Genomic DNA, 16,417 nt, shown 5'->3' with positions numbered 1-16,417 from the left:
GTGTTGAGAGTGCTGGATTTTTTCTCTCCCCCTTTCTTTCTGAACCATTCAGATCAAGCACTAGAATTTCGTTAGCCATTAAGGGGCACCTGCAGGTGCAATCGCAGTACGTAATCATATGCCAATACTGAGAGCAATCACTTCCTGCGTTCTCTTTCTATGGCCGCATCACCCACTGTGCGTCCTGCGTCCCCAGTCTATGTTTCGTCCTGCCTGTCTTAACTTGTGCTTTAACTTTTTCATTGTGGGAAAAGAAGCATAACATGAAATTTCCCATTAGTGACATTTGGCACATTCATTCATGGTGATGTGCAACCATCACCAGAACATTCTTGTCTTCCAAAAGGAAACCCCCTACCCACTCGCAGTTGCTCTCCAGTCCCCCACCCTGGACCCTGCAAACACCAATCTGCGTTCTGTGTCTGTGGATTTGCTGACTCCAGACATTGGCATGGAATCCTGCAACATGTGGCCTCTTGTGTCTGGCTTTTTTTCACTCAGCATAATGTTTTCAAGTAAATGCTGGCGCCTTTGTGTCTTAGGACTCGTCAATGCTTTCTTATGAGGCAGGAATGGTAACACGGCTGCATCTGGAAGGTTCTGAGGTCACATGCTTGGATGGTAACCTATCAGTGAGGGGACCAACCCAGAGGGGGCCACCTTTTGAATATGGTTGATGGATGTCCCCAGTGGGAAGCTATGTGGCACAGTGTCTGAGTTAGGGCCCAGGACCTAGGACTGATAAAGTCATTTGGGTATTTTGGGGGGAGGTTTTTAGCAATTGGCTTCACCCCGGATGACTGTTTAATCATTAAGTTGACAAAAATAATTTTGAAAAAAAAATGGTGTGTTAAAAAACAAAAAAGTTAACCCTTGGTCTTTTTTTGTGTTGTTCTCACATAAGAGTCCTTAAAAATGTTCTAGTAATCTTTTCTTTTCATGTTTAAATAAGTGCACTGTATAATTGTAATAAAGCATTTCCAAGTGCAGGCAAGAGGCTGGGTGGCATTCTCCCAAGAAATCAGAGCAAATAAACCACTCATATCATATAATTTAATCACCACGTGGATGTGTCCAAATTTGCAGAGTAGTTATATTTACATACGCACCCACATCAGGGGTCCCAGTGACGTGGTCGATGCGCTGAACGCAGAGGTCAAGGGCTGAGCCGTTGCTGTCCCTGGCGACAGAATCCCTGGTTTCCCCAAAACTCTTTTACCTTCTTTTTGCTTCCTTTTCTGCCATGTGGGGATGTTGCTTATTCATTAGTTTCTGGAGCTCTTGGATTATTCTTCGGACATTTAATCCATTCCTAGAAGCTCCAAAAGTAGCTTCATTGAAAGGAAAAATGAGCACAAAGTTCCCTGCTTGGAGGTCCGGCACCTTGCTGTTGTCCGAGGGGATGCATGGGGAGATGCTGGTCTTGCCCACGCACGATTGAATGAGTGACATGAATGGAATGAGCGTCTTATGGGTCGAGTGTCTACCCTTTAGCTTTGGCTTGGTTTTGGGGGGTTCTTTTGTTGACAGAAGTAGGTCCTTCTTCCTGCTCGTCATTTCCCTCAGCTGGGAGGCATGTTTATTTTCAGGACATATTTTTACGGCTTTCTTCACAGCAGATTCATCCTTAAATGTCCTACCTGTGAGCTGTAAGAGGGACTCACAGGACAGAGCGCTACAAGCCTTGTTGAGTCTACCCATGTCCAGCTTGGCGAGGGAGACGCTGTGGCTCCCCTTAGCACCGTCACGACATTCCATCCTCTCGTTTCTTAGACCCTGCGAGTAAATCAGCTCAATGGTGTCATGGATAAGCTTCCTCTTCACTGATACGTCCGCCGAACAATCTACGGACAGGGCGGGGCTGAAGTTGACCTCCAGAAGCCACGGTTTCAAGTTGTCATCAATCAAAATGTCAAACCCAAAGAGCTCAAAGCAGTTGGCCGCGAAGGGGACTGAGGGAGCGATGGCGAGCACAGTGAGAATAACCATGTGGTTGATTTTCCGCCACAAAAGCAGGTCATCCACATCCCAACTGCGAAGGTAGGAGAAGAATCTGCTGAGGGTCCACTTGCAGCCGTGACCAATCACTTCTTTGATTTTCTCATATGAGACCCCAGATTTATTGATGCTGCTGTTGGTCAAATGGGCATAATTGTTCTGCAGATTACTGAGGTCAAACTTCTCCGTGGCAAACCGCACTAGCCCTTCTTGGTACATATAAATGGTCAAAGGCTTAAAGCTGGTGACGCAAACGTAGATGCGGAGGTCACATTTATATCTGCCCACAAGGAGAGGGTTGCAGATATATTTCTGTACTACGTATGTATCATCAAAGATTAAGTCTTTAATGTCACTGAAAATGATGATGCCCCTCCCGCGAGAGAGTTCGGCAGGCTTACAAATCCAGTAGCTGTGCTTGGCGCCCAGCACGTGCTTCTCCCTAAAATATTCGGCCACGAACTTGTTGTAGTCCTTGGGCATGATGAACGTCAGGGGGATGAACTCGTACAGGGGCGTGCCATACATCTTCTTCATGTGCTTCAGGTGTTTGGCCAGATGGTCCTTCCTGGTGAGCTCGGTGGTGCCCGGGTGGTGGTTGAGGTGTTGCCACGGCTTGATGTTGACGTGCTCGGTCATCCGGAAGGAGGAGGTCCTCCAATACAGGTTCCAGTCTCCCACGTTCTGCTCTCCTTCATCGAACTTGTCCCACCCACGCTCCAGCAGGACACTCTGCACCATTTCGGGTGTGCTGTCATCTACGCGAAACACCAGCGGCTTCAGGATGGGCCCCGGAGGTTTGTCCTCTGCCATGAAATACGGTTTTCTTTTCTAAAAATTGATGATCAGAAACGCATTAGCAGGTGGGCAGGGGGGATCGCCATCAAGAGGAGCTTACCCGTAAAAGAGTCCACATCCTATGGCCAGCCGTTTGATCTGTGCCTTCCCACACATCAGATGGTCTCACCAGATACCCACCTCTCTGCTCCCCCTGCAAAAATAGACCCGGGCCCCCCTGTGCAGTCTGTCTCTCCAGACATTACCTGCTTATTTCTCCCTTTTAGAGACATGTTCAAAGTGTTGGCAGTTCACCACCAATACTCTTGAGGGCTACTCTGCCCTAGGGCTGGAGGTGCAGTGAATCCTGTTGGCCTAAACCAGGAACATTCTTTAGAAAAAGCAAATGTCAAGTTGTCTACAGTTAGATGAATTTGGACATGCAAAAGCGTGAAGCGCTGGTGTTAATATGATTAGCAGGGGTCTTACTGGCCTGAGAAGCTTAAGGAGTTTGGATCAGATACCTGCGATGGCCACCAGTAACTCCCCCATATCCCTAGTGGTCAGAGGCTGGGTTCCCTCCAACACATGGTAACTTGCAAGAAAAATAGTTAAGAAAAATCTTAGTTTCTAGAACTTTCACATTCTGTGAATACAAAGATGACGTGAAGATCGTGCCTCGCAGTTCGCAAAGATACCCAGAAAGTGCATGTTTGGCATCTTTCTGAAATTTCAAAGAAAGAAAATAAGATAGCTTTTGAGAAAATCAAAACTGATAGTGAGGCATGATGTTTCCTTATGACCTAGGGGGAAAGGGTAACAAAGTCAAAGCCTCATGGGGGAGATGTTGATATTCCAAAGTCCTAAAACAACGTGCTAATCAAAAATTCCAAGTTCAGGCAATTTTGACTTGTTTCTTTGACAATGTTAGTATGTTGGTGCACAGTTTATCATTTAAGGAGGCATACAGAGCTTATTTCGGTGGAAATGCTGCGGTTTGGGAGACTCTGACTGATGCCATGGGAGGAAACTTTGGTACTGCGTTTTCAGTGAAGTCGGTCTGGCCAGAGCGAAAGTGGTCAGGAAGGACAGAGGGAGGGACAGAGGTCCAGCTTGCTCACCCACCTTCTTCTCCAGGTTTGAAATTGGGCAGAGTCAAGGAGCGAAGGAGACACCTTGTTCCCAGCGACCTTGTTTCCGACTGAAGCCAACCGCAGAGTATGGCTGGCCTCTGATCCCGAGGCTGCTAACAGGCTGGGCAGTGGCTCGAGAACTGTGTCCAAAAGAGCTGTGAACAAGCAGCGTCAACAGATGAATGAGCACCTTCTCGGTGCTGTTACTGCTATGACCAGGAGGAGCACGCAGAATTTACAGATCTGGCACGGTGATTAAGAAATTCAATCTTTGCAATTTACAGCAATGTTTTCAAACTATGTTCAACGATATTGAAAGATATTATAGCAGAGAGAGTGTGTGTGTGGGCACTCATGTGTGCGGGGGGAGGGGAAGAAGATTCAGAGTCAAAATAATCATGGAAGCTGGATGAAACACAGTTGAAAGTGTTTTTTCTCTTTCTGGCTTCAAGAAATATGCCATCTTTCCCAAGCTTATTTGATCATGAAACCCTCTTAAAATTTCTGTTCTATCAGCTACCATTTCACAAAAGCTGTGTGAGAAATACTGAGTAGGACAAACCAAATTGAATGGAACCGCCCACCCTCCCAGCCTTGGAAACAAACCTATCAAGAGGAGACAGTGTGGTGTTCTGGCCAGAGCCTTGTTTGATGGGGGGTCAGCACTCAGTGGCTATGGCAGCCTGGCCTTCTCCCAGCTCCGCAGGTCAGTGGACAAGGACAGACCAGGAAATTCGGCTCTTGAGGACGATCTGCAAACCTGGGTTTCCTCTCACCACGGAACCAAGAAAGCCAGTCAGTTGTCCTCTTGAGAGGTGAAGAACACGGTCTAATGAGGCTTTGGGTATTTACTAGGGCCGCTTACGCAGCCATTGGCCCTGGATCCTCTTTCAGCTGAGTATCTGTCTTCCTGTTAAAATTTCGTTGAGAAACCAAAGGCATCATTACGAGTCTTCTCTGCTCAATAAGAGTTCATCTGGAGAGCTACTGACATTTCTTTCATCCTGCCTCTTTCAGACTTACAGATGCTCACAGCAGCCGATAGTTCTGTCTGACTGAGGAAAGCATGTGGTGGGGGCAGTGGGTGTAGGGATGACAAACAGGTCGGGGACCAATTCGCAAGCCCTCCCTGGGAGGAGAATGTGAGGACTGAGCCTCCGGCAGGAAGAGGCCACCATGGGGGGGAGGACACGAGTGGTGGTGACCGAGTGGGGAGGAGCCAGCCGAGGACCTGTCCTGTGGCAAGGCACGCCGTCGGGGCCCGCACACGGCGTTACGTGGCGCACGGCCCAGTCACATGGCTTTCGCCGCCGGTGGACATGAAGGAGGAAGTGCTCACGTTAAGGGGAGTGAAGACGTTCTCGTAACTCCACGTGTGGCAGGGCCGCTTGCCTGTGGGGCAAAGGCCCTGTGCTGGAGGAAAGCAGAGCAGAGAGGGGAGGTGAAGGGGGAAGTGAGGGAGGAGGGGAGGGAGGAGGAGGGGGAGGAGTAGAGCGGGGGGGGGGAGGGAGGGGTGAGGGTGGATCAGATGGGGGGAGCAGACGGGGAGGTGAAGGGGGAAGTGAGGGAGGAGGAGGGCGAGGAGCATCAAAGCCCAGCAGAGGGTTAGACGTGCCCCCCGCACGGGGTGACCAGCACCAAGGTTGTCCATGTCAGCGGGGTGGTGGCTGCTGGTGTCCCTGTCCTTCATATGTTTTGTATGATTAAATGCCACGTGACCTTTTTAGGAGAAGGAGCAAGTGGCCCCAGAGGGTCCGGGCCTGGGTGGTTCTGGACGGAAGCCGGGGGGCCTTGCAGAGGAGCAAGAAACACCCATGAGCACCACTGGGGTGCACGACCTTGGAGAGCCAAGAGTGGCGGGGCCCCCGGCGGTGGGGCCCGGTCGCGGGCGGGGTCAGGTTGTGTGGGCTGCCGCGAAGCAGCATCAGGTGCCTCTACAGCCGTGAGGGAAGGAGGCTTTGTGTCTAAGTACTGTCCGAGTCTGACCCTTTCTGTGCTGGCCACGAGAAGAACGCTTGTTTACCCCGAGGAGCCAGCCTGCTGGACTCAGAGGCCGGCAGGATGTGGCTGGGACAGAGTCCGCGCCCCCACACTCCGGGCGCACCTGCAGCAGGCCTGCTGGGGCTGCCGGCGGCCCGGCCGGTCCAGAGAGCGTGGGGTCTGCGTGTCTGCGCTCCGAAGGGGAGGTCGGGGTGCGGGGTCGCCAGGGGGAGTCTCCCCTCTCCAGGGGCTGCAGGCCAGCGTTGGTGCCCCTTAAAATGAGCGCACTTCCTCCTTTACACCCACTGACGTGGCCATCTGTCCGCCTCACCCACCGAAACAGGAGTTAAACCTCAGGGCTGCTTTTTAACCTCTGTTCCCGCATTGGGTGCCCTGTTGGAATAAATGAATGAACCAGCAGACCAGTGTGGGGTTGGGGCAGGGGAGAACATGGGGGTTACATTTTTTCCTGTACATTAGAGGAATACAAGATGTCATACATTTTTCCTTCATTTCAGCCGCAGGTAAGTAACACTGAGTACAGATAGACATAGGATTCCTACTCCATTGCTCATTTCTGCCCAAGATTTCCTCTCCTTTTTTATAACATTATAACATCTCATTTATCTAGGTCAGAAGCCGAGAGGTTTATGGCTAATTTAAGCTTCTCAGTCTTGAACCCAAAATTCAGTGGAAAATTCTATTCCCAATTAAAATAGACATCACCAAACCTGACATTGTATCGAATAAGCACTAGACCTTTCCACCTTTTCTCCAAGTGCTTAAATCTGTAACTGTATGTTTATTTGGGTGTTTGGACTTGTAAGACCGTGACACGTAAGCTGTACTGGAGGAAAATTGAAATGACCGCTATTGCATGGAAATTAATTAAAGATAAAATAACTTCTATAATTAAGGCAGTGCTGGGTATTTTATTTGCACAGAACCCAGGCTATTTTGCAGAGGCATCAATTTATATTAATTGATGTCTGTAATAAACAATTAAAATATTAACTTGGGCTGTACTAAGATTTAAAAGGCAAAGTAATGTGTTATGCCATGTAAGTATCATATGCAAACACACATGCGTGACATGAAAATAGAATATGACATGTTAATTATTTTAAAATATGTGCCATTCATCCAGGACGGAAGCGGAGGTCCTGGTCAACCTAACGGCTGTGGTTCTAAACCGGAACGTAGCTGGAGCTCCCGTTGGAAGAGCTCTCAGGGACCACAGACTTTATCCTGAAAAGAGGCCGTTAAACATTCTCTTCCAGCTTGAAAACACTTTATTTGGAGTACAGTTCTCAGCCTCCCTGGGCAGTCACGCGGATGTATCACGATTGGCCCAGAAATGTGTCCAAGTCATAGTAATTACTAATAATATGTACTCTCCACCAGTGCACTGCAAAGAAATTATTATCTATACACAGCCATGTAGATAGAGTCGTGATCTCCCACCTGCATTTCCACGTGCTCTCTCCGTGGGATGCACGTGGCAGGTGCACGGCCACAGACCTGAAGACACTGGAAACAGCCCGTCCGCCAATGAGGCTTGAAGGATGAAGAGTCCCCGTGAGGCATTCCAAGCTAAGGTCAGCCTCCACGTAAAAACTTCCAGAAGGAGACCAGAACACACTGAGCTCCTCCCCGAAGGGAGGGGCGTACCCCGGCCCGCAGGACGAAGTCCATGCGCTTTCACCTCCGTCAGGAGAGGGACGGGCTGTGACTGGGAACGTTGCCGGAACATTCCCAGGCTCAAAGGCTTTGTCTGGGTGGAGAACACACCACACCTGGGACAGAACGACTGTGTGACACCGTGTGTGAAGCAGGAGCAAGTAAAGGCCCAGAGAAGCTGGGGGACGCGCAGCCGGAGACCCACGTCTCAGGGCAGGCCACGCTCTCGTGTCTTCCTTGGCTGGGACTCGGCCGATGTCATACTCAGCTTCGGAATAGCTGTAGCCTGATGCTGAGAAGCTGCACCCAAACGTCTGTTTGGGTCGTTACTACAATCACGGGGCTTAATGATCTCTTAGAGCCTGGTCAGCCCCGGTCACGCTCTGTCCCGGCTCACTCTTTCCCTCGCCGTGAGGATACCCCCCGGGCACGCGGGGCCCCGTTGCCATCCCTGGGGGCCCACTGCTTCTCCTGGAAGACTGATTCCTGAGTGGGAATTCTCTGGGAGGGCCTAGCTCCCAGCGTCCCAGCTCTGAGGACCGCTAGATCTCACACTCTCTCCTTTCCAGCCTGGGACCCCTGGAGAGAATCGGGCACCCGGGCGCCCATTCTCTCTATGCACACCTTTTCAGCTCATCCACTCCTGTGGGACGAACAACCCCAGGCCACTTCTGTGTGAACTGGTTTCCAGCTAGTGTTAAACCACGCGACCGAGTGCCACGAATGTCTGTTGTCGTTGGACTGAGACAGGAAATATTTGGGGGTCAAGGAGAGGGATCCTCCTTGGATGACCCTGAAGCCAGACACTGCAAGAGCAAACACAGATTCCACCCATGCAGAGAACCTGTTTCTTAAAGAGCCTCAGTCCATGGGTTCCTCAGTGGTTCTGTTTACATCGTACGTGTACAGATGAAAGGAATAAAACCACACGTATTCCTATAAAAAGGTCTCTGCTTTCAGAACCTCAACCATTAATTTCAAAAGCATCTGCCCTGCCTTCATTGGAATTACTGGGGATTTGCTATATGCAGCCTCGATGTTCATGTGTCCCACGTGGAAACATGGTTTCGTTAACTTGTTTCGCTGTGCAGTCTTGCCTTCAGCCCTACCGCAAATATATAAGAACACACGCCGTCCTGCTGCGCACACAACGGACACGTCACACCGCTCATGTGCTGTTCACACATGCAAAGCACTCTGTTCATATTAGCTAGGGACAGGCAGTGGCTGTGGGCTCCTGTGTAGTTCTAGGGGGCGAAGCCAGGTGCTGGAGGAGGGACCGTCCCCTGCAACCTTTTTTTTTGGGGGGGGGAGAAATGCGTTGTTATTAACTTAAACTCAGAACAATTTTTAATTATTCTAAATCAGTGCCCATGTACTATTTTTTGCATTGATGATAGGTTCTGTTTTATCGCTAAAGCCATCAGTTCCCTGAGGGAAAAGGCCACATCCCATAACGCCTTACCCCAGACCCCTGAGCCGCACATCCATCTGCAGGAAGCACCAATGGAACAGAACTGACTTAAAGTGAAAATGTCCATCTTCCCAGGACTTGCAGAGCTGAATTTGCCCGTTTGCAAACTGCATATAAGAAGGTGGTGGTTTTTTGTTTTTTTGTTTTGCCTACTGGAAAGCCTTCAAAATGTCCCGTCTACGTCTGAAGGCCACACTTCTTAGCGTGGCATTCAAGGCCTTCCCATGAGTCCTCAGCCTCTGTTCAGTGGAACACACCTCCCGGCCCGACTTCCAGCTCGGCACGTGAGGGTTGTGAGCCCGGTGTCCGGCACCAGGCCCTCGCTGTGGCCTCCGTGCATCCCTACTTCATGCCCCCCCTCACCCCCCTCCTCTGGGGCCCACGCCCTTCACACTCACCTTAGGGAAAGCCATTCCCCCCTATGCTGCAGTACCAGGCAGCGTCCTGCTCTGCCCTGAAGCCGTGGCATCCGTCAGCTCTTGGAAAACACAGGCTGCTTGGGATGTTCAGCTTGACCGCCCCCTCTCACCATGGGGTGCCGCTGAGTTCCCTCCTTCGCCCACTTGTCACAGAATGTGCTTACCCTGTCTGTCCTCTTGCTGCAGATGCACAAACAGTAGGCACGCTATGTATTTTCTGGACTGTTGAAGCAATGCAGCCCAGCTAGGGGTGGAGGGCTTTTCCTCCTGAGTCATACGAAGTCTGGAGCACAGGGGCCCCACTGGTCAGAACGCACACTGGCCGTTCCTGGCAGCCCCGGCCCCCTGAGCTCTCTGGGAGGAGTAGGTCCTGGGATGGAGGCACACACTGGGGCCCCCTCCAGTGCTGGGTGTGACTTGCATGCACTTGTCCCTGAGCCCGGCTTGGAGTGAATGATCCCAAGGGGGTCTGTGGTCCGCCTTTAGCCGCTGCAGAGCCCAGTTGAAGGGGCAGAGCTGGAAGGACCCATGCTGGTCACTCAGTGATGCAAACCTGCTCTCCTCACAAAGGGGGGCACACATCATCTCAGGGGCAGGGGCTGAGGGCTTCAGAAGCCCTTCGGATATGGACCCAGGCTTCATTTGCATCTCCTCCATCTTCCTCCCGAGGATCTTCTTCCTTCTGTGGGGACTACATTCAGCCCAGGGCTCCATGGCCCCTGTCAGCTGCAGACCAGAGTTTGCAGAGGGGCTCAGGGCGTATGACAGACGAACAAGAAGAGGCGGGTGAGCTCCTCTGTGGGGCTACCTGGGATCTCCTTGTGCTTTTCCCTGGTGGGATCTCGAAACAGATCATTTCCACATAAAAACAGTTGAGTTTGCAAAATGAATCTTTGTTTCTTTAAGCCAAGTTTATACCTGAGCCCCCAGTCGGCACCATCCTTCCTGAGAGGCTGTGCCCTTCCCCGATGCCCTCGTTCTGCCCCCTGAGGCCTGCGCACCACACCTGTGGACTTTGGGAGGACACCAAAGAAGATCCGCCCAGCATTTCAAGGCGACGTACCTCGCTGTAGGATCTTTGTACTCGGCTCACTCAGGCTCCGGCGTCTTATTACTCTGTTGATTAATGTTTGATGTTTCGATGCCAAGTATTTAATTACAGACACTGTTACACCCTTGCAGGACCAATAAATTCCTTCACGTGATATAAGAAACTGCACAACAGAACAGCCAGAGACGTGTCAGGCGAAGGGAAACGCTGCAGATTTCCTAATTAGCAAACCAAGAATAAAAGTAATTCATTGTCTGTAGCCTGCAAGGCATTTTTACTTTCTGGTTTGACATGATCATTCGTACTTAATTACCTACTGTTACCTGCAACCATACGTGCCGGTAAATAACGTAAGAACAGAGTAACAGAGTCCTTCCCCCAGCTGTCTTCACGAGCATCAGATCACGGGGGGTTTGGCCATGGTTTTGAGAGATGCACAGAGACAGGGTTGGCATCCAGACACAAGTAAGAGCATCTGGGCCAAAATCATGTAGTTTTCAGATCTACACATTCTAAATTTGTTTAGTAGTTTAAAATTTTCCCCTTCAATTCGAGATGTTCACATGAGCTTCCAAGACTGCAGGTAACTCTGAGAAAGGGGGGCAGGCTGTCAAGATCTAAGGACATTCTAAGGGCACACTTCCCAGATGGAACGTGTTGGCTTCATCCAAAATGAGCATCTTTCCCACATTCTTCCACTGGGTGGTTCCTCTGAATGTCTCAGTGGGCTCAGTTTTCCCTTGGCTCGTGTTCCCTGTGGGTCCCGTCCCCCTCAGACATGGAGAGGCTTAGGGAAGGCTGGGCGCCTCCTAGTAGTTGACCACACAGACCCTGGAGCTTGGGCTCAGATGATGGAGCCAGAGGTGCACTCACGCGCTCGGCCGCGCCTCTCCAGAACCACTTACTCCTCTACTCCAGTCTGGAGCCAACAGCTTTGGGGTTGGCGATCCGTGGCTCTGGGGCCTCATGAGTGTCCATGTAATCTCACCTTCAAGTGCGAATGCTCCTTGTCCAGGACACACTTACCTCCTCTGGTAGGATCCAGAGGAAGTTGGGCTCATTATGATGTTTAAATCTAGAACTTTGGTGGAGTCCAAGGAAACACTGAGCCAATAGGTAGAATTTTCACTTTTTTTAAATACCTCGGTCCTACCCACCAAATGAGCGCCAAAACTCATACCCCAGGTGGTTGATAGAAAAAGAATCCCCTCTACCATCTGCTGAGCCCAAGGGAGAGCGATGTGAAAAACAGCACGATCTACAGGAACTTGGAAATCTTTTCTGCCCCTGAAGATCTTTCCAACCAGTGACCAAGCTCTTGACACTTTCCAGTTAAGATTCACTGAAAACTATACCAAGCATAGCACCTGGTTCACTGGAAGGAGGGTGAATGTTTATTGAGAATGGATTTTTATTTATTACCAGGATCACTTCAGTACTTCTTGAAGGACATTTACAAACATAATACTTTTACAATAAAAGCATAATCAAGAGAGAAGTACAAATAATTAAGAACAACAAAAAAATCTATGGTTTTGGAAGTTGTTGCCCTTAGAGGAAGCCATAGACTGGGTCCCCATGGGGCTCCACGCAGGTGTTTTGTTTCCTGGTCTGGGGGTTGGTTATACGGATGTATTCAGTTTGTGAAATTTTATCAAACTGTACTTGTACAATTATACATTTCCTGTCTTTATTTTACAATTCAATAGAAAGCTCCAAAAAATTAAGCACATATATCTCAGTTGAAGAATAGCATCTGGAGTTACTCTCATCAGCTACCCTTTTAGTAGAAAAATGACCAGGAATTAAGAAATCAAGTTCTGTCCCAATTCTTCAACTAACCATCTCTGTGACATTAATCTTACTGACTATTCTTGCTTCTCTCATCATGATCACGTAAGGAATCTGAACTAGAATAATCTTAATGCCCAACATTTCAGCTGCGTAATGGTCCTCGACCCGCACCTCAGGCTCCAGCCACTGCCTCTTTTCCAGAGAAACCCTCCGCGAAGGGCTGGAAATCCTCCCTGAATCCACTTCTCTCCTCTTTTGAGATACTTGGCCCAGGTCTTCATCCCCAAGACACCACTGAGCTGCTCTGGCCACAGACACAGGGGACCTCGTGCCAAATCGGGGATCCGTTCCCCACCGTCCTCTGACCACACACCCCAGCGGCCGACACCAGAGCTGACCCATCTCTGGGACACGGTCACTAACTGGGCTCTGCCGTGTCACTCTCTCAGGGTGCTCCTTTGTCCCACTGGTCACTTTCTTCCAGGCTCCTCCTGGTCGCCCTGACCTGTAAGACTGGAAGGTGCCGGGATTCAGACCACAGGGCTTTGCCTTCGCCAGGCCCACCCACAGGGCTGGTCTCCTTCCACGCCATGACCTTGATACACTCTCTATGGTGCTGACGTCCCAGTTTCTCTCCCTCCCTACAGATTCCAGCCTCCGACATCTCACACACTCCACCCCAGGCTCCTGATTGCTGTCCCATGAACCCGCTCCTCTGCCAATCTCCCCAGTCTAGGAAAGTGGCCACTCGACTCTTCCAAACTTCTGGAGTTTTCTGTGGCTCAGCTCCTCTGCCTCAGCACGTCTCCTAGACTCTGCCTTGCAAGCCCGTCCTCAGTCTGAGCCCTTCACACCCTTTCCACTCCCTGCCCCTGGGTCCACCCTGGTACCAGCCACAGTCCTTTCTTGCTCGAACGATTCAACAACTTCTCAGTTCAATGGCTTGTAAGTCTCTGTCTTACTCCTGTGCTGACTAGTTGTCTTTGCAGCAGCCAGAGGGAGCCTTTGAAAACTAAGGCATATCATGTCACTCCTGTCTCTTGTGGGTTCTGTACTGGGGTGCATAGGTCCCCTGGAAATTCATGTCCTTCCCAGAACATTCTGAGGTCATTTCAGGGGTAGTTGAGACGAGGTCAGGCTGGATAGGGTGGGCTCTCACTCAGTATGCATGGGGTCCTCATCAGAAAGGAGAAAAGACGCAAAGACAGGCAGACACAGACAACACAGACTCATGGAAGCCCGCCACGTGATGCATCCACGGGCCATGGGACACCCAGGACTGCAGGCAACACCAGGAACCGGAAGAGCAGGAAGGATTTTCCAGTACAGGCTTTTGGGGGGAGAGCGGCTGTGCCCACACCTTGATTTTGGACTCCCAGCCTGTAGACTGGGAAAGAATCAATTCCCACTGTTGTAGCCACTCACATTTAGTTTTGTGTGCTTTATGGCTCAGAATAAAGTCCAGAGTCTTACCTGGCCCATAGGCCCTCCGTGATCTGCTCTGCTTTCTGGCCTTGAGTCCGGCCTTTCCTCGCCACACACCCGTCTGGCCCCTGGGCTGCCGCGGGCTGTTGGCGGCTCCCCGTGCCTAACTGGGCTGTGTTCCGCTGGGCACCCGTGGTTTCCCTCCTCATAGCACCCGTCAGAGAAGCGGGACCCTTCCACCGACACAGAGGAGTGACTTCCCTCCACGGCTGCACCAGCGTCACTCCTGAGGCCGGCCTACTGCCCTGCTCCTCAGACAGACTTTCACCCAATGACCTATTGTACGTTCTCGGCTTAGAGCAAATTTCTTAAGAAGGGAGGCTTGCTGTCAGGGTCCCTGCTGTAGGGAGCATGCGCAGAGCAACTTTGGGCACTTAACAAGCACTTGCTGAGTGCATGAGTGAACACCTTCTCGTTTGCTTACTGGACAATTTCCTCGTGTGGCAGGAGTTGTTCCGGGCAAACTGGGCCTGCTTGGGGTTTGTTGGGGTCAAGAATGGAGGCTGCACAGATCAAATGAAGTCTCGCGCAGTATTTGCTGGGACAGCAGAAATCAGGGTTGACATCTCTAGAAGCATGTGGAGTGGAGGTGGCAGGGACGCCAGGCAGGAGGTCAGCGAGGGGCAGAGGGACAGAGCAATGGGGAGCATTTGGCTGGTGCTAGCAGAGGTTCTCATAGAATGAGATCCGTGGCCCTATAGTGAACGCAGATCCGCTTTTATTTAAGGGCATCCCACTCACACTGGCCTCAGAATTACATCCATGGGCTCTGCGGCTCGCTGCGGGTGTGGACAGGTCCCAGCGCCCCTGCAGCTTGTCCCCGGGAACCCATGTGGGTCCCCGCTGGGTCTCTGAGCCCCTGCAGGGTGGTGATGGCTGGAGCGGAAGAAGCTCGTGCCCCCCGCGGCCGGAGGCTGGAAGGAAAGAGCCCCTCTGTAATACGAATGCCTCAGACTTCAGGAAAACATCTGGGGGACACGCAGAGGCAGCTCTGCTCCACGGTTTGAATTCCTAGCTAAAGCGCTGTACCTTCCGGAGCAGCCTGGCAGGGAAGCTTCCTGCTGTTTTGCTGTGTTTCTGTAAGGAAGTCGGGGGCGGGGGGGGGGTGGCAGGCGAAGGGGCATCACACGGAGTCAGGTTTTGGTTCTCTGTGAGAGAAGTAACCAGCAAGGCACCGTCCACGGGAAGGCGGGTAGCACTCCAGAGAGGGGTCGGAGTGGGCTCGGAGGGCCAGGCGAAACAGGTGAGCAGGGGTCACCCTCCAGGGACGGGATGACAGGCCCTTCTCTGCCCACACGGCTGGGAAGGCGGCGGTGGCCTCCCCTGCCCGCCAGGGGGCACTGTGTGGCCGCCGTGGTCCCCTGCTCCTGCCCGGGAAGGTGGAGCCCCGCGGTGGGGTCAGAAGGTGGAGGACCTGGAGTTCCACACACTGGGCTCTCTGGCGCTCACCGGGCAGTGCGTTCTCATCCCGCGTGTGCGGGAGGGAAGAACAAAGAGGGAAGGGAGCGAGGCAAAGGGCCTGATTGCCAGACTCAGATACCCTCCAGCTGTGTCATCAGCCCCCCGTCCCGCCCTCACGCAGGGAGGGGACAGGTTGTCTTAGGTGCCAGCATGGAAGAGAGGACAGAAGGCGCTGGGAACGCGTTGAGAGGGCACCTGAGGCAGGCAGGCTGCTGCCTGCAGGGAGCAGGGCCATTTTATAGGATCTCCCCGAAGAAGGGACCTCTCAGCTGAATTCTGAGCACTCCGTTAGCCAGACAGAGGAGGAGGACAGGAATTTTCGTAAAGCTAGCGATAACTGCGACGTCGCAGAGATGCGAGAGACATTTATGTTGCTCTTTGGGGAAAGGACAGGGGTGGGGGGCCAGGGTGAGGTGGGACAAGCTATGGGGAGCCCTGTACACCAGGTGAGGGTGTTGGGACTTCATCCTGAAAGAGAACAGTCATTGCTGGTGGATGGGGAGGGACAGCTGTGTGTCACCCTTATACTCTGAGGGACGGTCGGTCGGGTCACCCGCCAACAGAGGCCACAGGGAGAGACGGGGCTTGGAAGATTCCCAAATAGCAGGTGACCCAAACAGGGCTGGTGACTGATGGGGGGTGACAGCTGGGGTGCAGAGGCGTCCGGGAAGAGCCTTCAGCAGTGGGCCTGATGCCTGTGGGTAGCTCTTCATGGGAGGGGGACCAGAGCAGCAGGGTGGTTACTGGATGGGCCGGACATTGGGATGCCCATCTGCCTGCAGGAGCGGGGGACACAGGTCATGTGGCCCGGGGAGGGAGGGGCTTCTGGGAGAAGTCTGGAGTTGGGCCAGTGGAGGTGCACGGAAGTGAGCCTGGAAAGGGTCTCAGGAGGAAGAAGAATCTCTGGTTTTGATTTGGACGTGAAGCTGAAAGTGGATGTCAAATACCTTATACCCGCTCAGCTCTCATTTGATGGTACCATGTGTCTTCTCTCTGGCCGGTGTCATGCCCTGAATAGGAAGCCCAGGCTGGAGCAGACCCTCACCAGCCAGAGTTAGGGTTAGGGTTAGGGTTAGGGTTAGGGTTAGGGCTGGACCTCCGAAGGCCCTTGGCCCCAGCTCTGGAGTAGAAGCTTCTAGTCTCCTGCAGGGTAAAGCAGAGAGTG

At 51.9% G+C, this 16,417-nt stretch overlaps 1 protein-coding gene across 1 annotated transcript; it reads right to left on the bottom strand.

Annotated features, from left to right (window-relative positions):
• Positions 1-1,215: 1,215 nt before the first annotated feature.
• On the bottom strand, positions 1,216-7,583 carry TTLL2 (tubulin tyrosine ligase like 2). The gene is made up of 2 exons (XM_021693204.1): positions 7,560-7,583; positions 1,216-2,829 (listed from the first exon to the last, which is right to left on the bottom strand). The coding sequence occupies exons 1-2, from the start codon at positions 7,581-7,583 to the stop codon at positions 1,216-1,218; spliced, it is 1,638 nt and encodes a 545-aa protein (XP_021548879.1).
• Positions 7,584-16,417: the final 8,834 nt, after the last annotated feature.

Source organism: Neomonachus schauinslandi, chromosome 8 (assembly GCF_002201575.2).
Source record: "Neomonachus schauinslandi chromosome 8, ASM220157v2, whole genome shotgun sequence".
Taxonomy (NCBI): Eukaryota; Metazoa; Chordata; class Mammalia; order Carnivora; family Phocidae; genus Neomonachus; species Neomonachus schauinslandi.
The sequence above is the reverse complement of the archived record's forward strand: the minus strand, read 5'-3'. Positions and strand labels throughout refer to the sequence as shown.

Coding starts and splice junctions, on each gene's coding strand:
- TTLL2 (XM_021693204.1), bottom strand. CDS start 7,583: ATGGACTTCGTCCTGCGGGCCGGG. Junction 2,830..7,559: donor ACTTCGTCCTGCGGGCCGGG/GTACGCCCCTCC, acceptor ATCAATTTTTAG/AAAAGAAAACCGTATTTCAT.